Source organism: Parasteatoda tepidariorum, chromosome 8, assembly GCF_043381705.1.
Source record: "Parasteatoda tepidariorum isolate YZ-2023 chromosome 8, CAS_Ptep_4.0, whole genome shotgun sequence".
Lineage (NCBI taxonomy): Eukaryota > Metazoa > Arthropoda > Arachnida > Araneae > Theridiidae > Parasteatoda > Parasteatoda tepidariorum.
In genome coordinates, this window is record NC_092211.1 from 5,238,537 (window position 1) to 5,246,235 (window position 7,699).

At 25.3% G+C, this 7,699-nt stretch overlaps 1 protein-coding gene across 1 annotated transcript in view; it reads left to right on the forward strand.

Moving 5' to 3' along the window:
- LOC122268290 (BLOC-1 related complex subunit 6) overlaps positions 1-7,695 on the forward strand; it is a gene marked incomplete in the record, with an annotated part of 16,044 nt that extends 8,349 nt beyond the window's left edge. Inside the window, 1 exon segment of the mRNA XM_071184619.1 lies at positions 3,290-7,695. Coding sequence (XP_071040720.1) covers positions 3,290-3,347 — 58 coding nt within the window.
- Positions 7,696-7,699: the final 4 nt, after the last annotated feature.

Below are 7,699 nucleotides of genomic sequence, written 5' to 3' on the forward strand. Positions count from 1 at the left end.
CAATGTACACACATAAAATTAAGATAGAAGCAAGGTAAGACAAACCAGAAATGGTGCAAATCAGAACACATTTGTCTTGTATACAGTTAAAAACAAATTTTGTGATTACAATTAAAATATATTTTATAGTTGTTCCACTTAATAAATATGAACTGCTATTTAAGAAAAGACAATCAGCTATTTATTAGCTATTTTTAATACTATTTATAAAAAGAAATGACAATGATCAGGAATTACCCCAGTGATCAATAATTACCCCATCTGTAGGGGGCAACATTTGATATAGTTTCCCATAATCAATTATAATGTTTACAGTAAATGTGAAACAATTAAACAAAAGATTACACTATTTTCATATCAAAGAAAAAGAAAGTAACTCAAAATATTTATTATTAAGAGAAGGAGGGGGATCTTTGCAGAAATGTACACATTTTGAAACTTATCTTTGAAAAGGAAAATACAGAAAGCAGTTTTAAATATACTTATTTTGTTAGATTAAACAAAAAACTATTATTAAGTAAATGTAGTTATACTTGAGTAAAGTTTACAAGCATTCTTTCCATGTCTCAAATTTTAAAAAAAATAATTTTTTTCAAATAAAACTTAAGTGATCATTATTTACCACAGAAATAGAGTGATCGTGAATTGCCCCAGGTCACCCTACCTCTTTAAAAAACCTAAACAGACCCCTGCTCTAGTTTAATCAAGAATTCCACTGTCTTATAAGTGTTTTAGAAATAAATTCTTAAAATTAGGAAACTTCATAAAGCGTCATAATTTTTTTTCTTTCAGCTTATTTCTTTCTTACTTGACAGTTTAAAAAAGCAATCCTGTAAAAAATTAAATTAAAATATTTTTTTTATAGTTTTATATTAATCAGTTTTTATTTTGACTCCAGAATTTTCAAATTATTTCTATTGCTAACTTAAAATTTTTGAATGAGTTCCTAATCATTAATTTTCATTTAAAAAAAGTTTAAAAATTTTTAATATATTAAATTATGACCTGAGGAATGTAATGAATAAATTTAAACATTTTTAATTGAAGTCCATTTAATGTTGTCTCAAATTGAAATAAAAAAAATATATGTATATATATTGCATGTTGTTTTAAAAATCATTAAGAAGATTCTGAATGTGAGAATAGTCTACATATACATTGGATAACAATCTGCATACATTTTCTATTATTTCTTAAAATCTACTCTATTTTCCTTGTGTCTTTTGGAAAATAGAGGAAATATTTATTTTATAATGTAATATAAATATTTATTATAATATTTATTTATTATTTGCATGGAAAATTATAAAAAAAATATTTATTTATATTTAAAGACAATTTCAATTACTTATTTGTGTATTTGATAACTTATTTCTCTTTTTATTTATTTATTTTCTTATACAAAATCTGGGAATTAATTTATAAAGACCAATGTTTAATTTTAAAATTTGGCTATTGCAAGTAAAATTTATCTGTTTTTGGATATTGCTCAAACCATTTCCATTTCTGAACCAATAAGTTGACATTCTTTCTCACAGTCATGGTTATTTCAAGACTGGACATATTTTTTGATCAATTAACACGATCTAGCTTTGTTTACCAGAATTTTCAGAAACTTTTAGCTCACTAACTCAAAAAATTTATTGTTCGATAATAATGTCACATACATTAAATCAACAATTTGATCATGTTGTTAATTTATTCTTTCACAGCAAACAAGATAAAAATAATAGTTAATTTTGTAGATCTTTTTGTTCCAATCACTGGATAATAAACCACTAATTTTTTCATGAAGCTATTCATGTGACTACTTTATTTTTTATTTTTTTGCTTCATCATTATTTATTTCTTGTCTGATCTCTATAAATATAATTCAATAAAAAAAATAATCATTTCGCAATAGTTTCAAAAATCACTTCAAATCAGCATATCAAAATGTTAGGGGAAAATGAAAACTCAATGCAACAAACAATAGTACAAATTTTGTTTAAACAAGTAGACGCTGAAATTCAATCAATCCCATCCTTTCATTGCAGTGCAACATCATTACTTAATCACTTCACAATAATTTTGAAAAATAATGTTTTTGTAAAAATGTAATATTTGTATAAAATTAACTAGAAAAATAAATAGAAAATGTTTGTATAAAATCAACCTTTTTAAGGAAAAAAGATCATTTTAATTTAAAAAACAAAGGGAAAAGAAATATTAATTGATGAAATTTAGTCTCTTAATTTTTTCTCAAACCTGGTTTCAGTCCTGAATAGTGACACCCATGGATTCACAGTTCACCTGAATTAGGCTTTCTGAAAATTTTAATGAACACAATTCCATGTACTACCCATGAATGATTGCTTCACCAGTCAAAACTGCACCTTTAGAATATGGTTGCAGTTGTCAGTACTTTCTAAAATGGAACATCAGCCATCGCTGAACTGTGCAGCTTAATATTTTTAAATTCTTAAAATAGGTTAGAGTAGATGAGAGACTCAGTGAAATTAAAATTAATAGTCATTGACTGTTGATCAATTTACTTTTGATTAAAAAAAGTATCCTTCAATGTTTGTTTATTTACTTTTTTATTCAAACAGGGTTGCCACTCCACAGGGAGAACCTGGAAAATACTGGGAGTTTAAAAATAACCTAAAATAATTGGGGAAATGCAGAGAATTTTGATTTTTTCTTTACTAACTGGGAAAATACAGGGAATTCTGTTTCTTATCTTTGTCTTTAAAAAAAAGGTGATCACTCAAAATGTAATCTATGACATATTTAACCATGATATTTCATCTATACTAAACTATTTCATTTACTATATCATTATTTTAAGTATGTTCATCTGTTTTTCCAGCAATTAAAGCTAATAAATATGGTTATCACAGTATAGCTCACACAAGAGCACTGTAATTGTTGTTTCCTCTTAAAATATTGTTTATAATATGTACAGGGAATTTTTTTTACCAGATTTGAGTGGAAATCCTGTCAAAATAATTCAAATACATTTGAAAATTCACTACTTTATATGGTGAGCAAAAAATGTGTTGTTTGAAAACTTATTTTATATTCTAATTCATAAACAGTTATAATAAAATTATTTATTTCATCTATTAATACTTTATAAATATGTTGCTTTATTTAATTTATTTTCTGAATATTTTTAAGTAATGTTTTCACCATTATTTACTCGATAAATTAGAAAAATTTAATTTAATCTTGTATTTGTGTGTTTTCATTGTTTATGGTGTAACAATTCTTTTTTTCTCATTTGCTTACCTTAACCCATTTTTAGAAAACATATTAAAAAGATGTTAGAGCAACTGGAACATATAGTGGAGCACAAGTCTTGATTTTTTTTTTTAAAAAAAAATATTGATATAATTATGAAATTTGATGTATCTTTATGAATGAATTTTAAGTTTAGACACCCTTTTAACTGGCCTCCATTTAACTGAATATCTGATTTCAGTGGTTAAAATGAAAAATTAGCAGTCAACTCAAATGATTTTAAAAACAATTGTAAAAAGGAAAAAAAAATTGAGATTAAATAGTCCTTTAAAGTAGGTGGAGAAAAAAAGAAAGACAGGGCATATTGATCGAATGATTACAATAGTAAAATATGTTAAATCTTGCTAAATGAGTGAGTGTATATATATATATTTTTTTGTTTTGCATGTATTTAGTCTCATAAAGGAGTCTCATTTATTGTAATGTTATCTATGCACCAAAACTTAGGAGATAAAAAAGCATAGGATCTTTATTAGATTACTAATTTAACTTTTCCTTTTACTTAAGTATTTATTTATTTATTTTTTAAAAAAAAGAAAAAAACTTGTATGGTGGCATACTTAAAAAAATTTTGCATTTTTTATTTATTAATTATTACTTATATGGATTTTTATACATTTTTAAAAATGCATATTAAAGTTGAATGCTTTAAGTGTTCATTGTAAATAATTCTGGCGTGCAAAATAATTATCCAGCTCAGTTTACTGTATCAATTACAACCTATGCAATGCTTTTTATTATTAGGGTTTCATTGTTTCTTTCATAAACTACAGCCATTCAGTTCAGTTAAATGGAGTCTGTTGTATCCTCATAAATATTACGTAAATTTTACAAAATTATTTAAATTCATATTCTTTTACTTCAAATTTGAAAAGGAATGTGATTCCCAATTTTCAAATAAAAAATTAAATGAATTTTTAAAACAAATGCCTCTCTAGTCAGTAATTGTATCAGGATTTTCATGTTTTAAAATCAGGGTAGGCACTCTCTCTTTGAATCTGGAATTTTTAGGGGAATTCATATTCAACTCTAGAAATTCTTAGAGTACTAACAGTGTAATGACTAGACATAATTTTATAAGTGTATTTTAATCCAATACTAGACATTAAAGCTCTTTTTATGTATATAATCGATCATATCTTATAAAAAAACTTATTCCATTGGTTTAGTGAAATCTGTGAAAGTTGATCAGTCATTCTTCATTACTTTTGCAGTCTAGTTTTGAAAAATGCATCAATTGAGTAATAAATAAAATATGAGTAATTTTTTTATATCATTTGATATATATCATTGTTTCTCAATCACTTCTCTGCAGATTTATATAAATTGGTTTAGGCTTAAAATATTTTTCATTGCTTAGAGCATGTGAATAATTATTGATCAAAAACAAATTGGTTTAAATTTTTTTTTTTTAAGCTCCACAATTTACATGTGTAAAGCCATGTCACTAAAATATTTTACCAGTCTTTCAGGTTAATCGGGTTGAGAAGCAGTGTGTGATAGAAAAAAATTACTCATCCTTCTTTATAAGTTGTCATATATTTCATATTATAATTCTAAATAATTAATATATATATAAAACAAATTAACATCACTTTAAAATTGTTTTCAGAAAATATTTTATTTAAAATAGATTAATTACCACATTTGAATTACTATTTTAGTAAACTCATTAGTTAAAAAAAAATAAATAATTTCTTAAAATATCACTGCATGCGAACATATATTCGATTAGAAAACTTACAATATGCATTTTAACATTTTAAATTTCATTTTGATATACTTACAAACCTATATTCAAATAATTCTCATGAAAAAATGAAACAGCTTTTTCTGCTCAACTTATCGAAGTGTTAGAATAACACTCCTAGACAAATTTGACTTGGATTTCAATGGTCAACTTTCATGATAGACTGATGGTCAGGTTAAAAAGATTTTGCCACCTTTTATAATATGGGAAAAATTTAAATCATTCATAATATAGGCAAACTTACAAAGATGCTTAACTTAACAGGTTTCACTTTGCTATCATTTATTTTTCTTGTTATCTATGCTATATTAATGAATTCTTCTAGTTCCTAATTTACTCATTTCAATTTTCTATTAACAAAGTGTTTTCCTTATTTAAATTAAATTTCTTTAAAAATTAAGAGTATTGACAATTTTGAATAATTCATATCTAGAGATTTTTATAAATTAATTTTAAATTTTGTAAATATACATATATTTGTTTAATATCGTGAAGCTTGAATAATTATAGAGGAAAAAAAATTTACAATTTTAATTTTGGGAAGAATTCCTGTAATAGCAAGTAAATGTTTAAATCATTATTAAAAATAAGCTAATTTAAAGTGTGAAAGTTTGTAAAACTTACCAAATTTTTCTCTAAAAATTTCAAGGAATTAAAATTTTTGTGGAGAGTAGCTACCCTGAGAATACAAATTCTACTTCCTGATATGCTCGAAATAAGAAAATTGTATTTGTTATTTAAATGTATTATGTAATTTATTAACAACACTAACATATAAATACTAATATAATTTTTGTTGTTTTTCGTAAATTATTGTATAAAATGTTTTACCTATTCTAATAAATTGATATACAAGTTGCTGTGTATGTATATAATATTTTAATAGTTTTTAATTAAATATTATTTTCAATATATTTATTCTTCATTAAACTACTTGGTATTTGAAGTATGAAAAATAATATATTTATAATCATCAATAAGTTATAAAGTACAGTGGAACCTCGTTAATGTGAATTCGAACTAATTTTTGAAATCTCATCAATTGTATATGGATATGTAATGTTTTAATGTACTTTTGATGTGAACACCTTTAATGTGAAATCTCTCGGGAGGGAGAACTCTCTGTTCCACAGTAAAATGGTCGTTGGTGGAGGTTGGTCGTTCTTAGAGGTTATCTCCAATTGCAATTAGTCAGTGTCATTTTCTTTGTGCGGAAATACCACTTCTGTGAGCATTATGGAAAAACGGATCTATGAATTAAATTTAGCAAAACTATAAAATTACTTAGCTTTAAAAGATGAGAAGAGGTTTGTTTGAGATGCTTGTTTTTTCTAAAATAACTCTTTTTTCTTTCTAATTTTACTTTCAACTCTAAAAGTAAATCATTGATGTTTAGTGCACTCTGACTGCAACATGAGGTTGTATTATCGAAAAGAACTTTCTGAATAAGAGTCTCATACGAATAGTTTTGAATATATTTTAATCTACCTATTTGTTTCGTTAAATTTTTTCTGTTTGTATTTCTTTGACCTTTTCTGCATTTGGTGCAGATGTTTGCTGGGAGAAGTTTTAATGGTCTATCCTAAAGGTTTTCTTTAACACAAAGTCTATGGAAAAGATTCCGTGCTTCCCAAGAGTGGCCGTCAATAGAGGTGGTCGCTACATAGAGGTGGTCTTTTCTGGAGGTTTCACTGTGTCTTTAAAATCAACCCGAATTTCTTTATTTCTGGGAAAAAATATTACTCTTAATGTGAACAGAAAATTTATTTCCTCTCTGACATATAAGAAAACTGATCATTCACTGTTCTACATCTACTAGAGTAGATTTTTTGAATGTTCAAAATTGGAACATTACAGCAGTAATATGGGAGATGCATGAATTAAATCATGATTGGTATAACAGGAAACAATTGAAGCTTTTTTGTACTCTATGAATAAAGTTTTCTTTCAACTCATGAGGGTGTATCCTGGATATGAATGTTAATAAGTATGTTTTCCTAAAAAATTACCACCCATATTCATCCATTCTTCAATATGGGTAGTTATTTCTCCCCCACTCTCGTAGATTGTTCTAAGAAATTGAAATTTCTGAATTGCATTTCCTCTGCTAAAGATGTGTGGGGCTAAAAATTTTCCTTGGTTTCACTAGCGAATACTCTGGTTCACCTTCCTCTGGTGGATGCTTACATTGAAATTCATTTTTCGTAAAGCAAAATGAAAGTTCGAACCTTTTTTTTTTTATAGGGTTGGTAGGTTAGAAGACTTTTAAAAAGAATGTGTGAATATGAAACCATAACAGTGAGCTATTATCGATTATTTTGTTAGCATTCCTCTTTAATTTGTGCAGTAAATCAGTATACCGCTGTTAATTAGATACTTTTCAGTAATTTCTTATGTGATTCTACAGAATTTTTTTATATTGTAAAATAGAGAGTCACTTTTTTTATACTGCTGATACCAGGGTTTGTTGATTTAAATCAACTGATTTCATTTATATATATATATATATTATTATTTTTGCATTAATATAGACTTGCATGGCTGTAGAAAGTAATTAATAAACATGATTTTTTTTTTTTTTTTTTTTTTTTTTTTTTTTTTTTTTTTTTTTTTTTTTTTTTTTTTTTTTTTTTTTTTTTTTTTTTTTTTTTTTTTTTTTTTTTT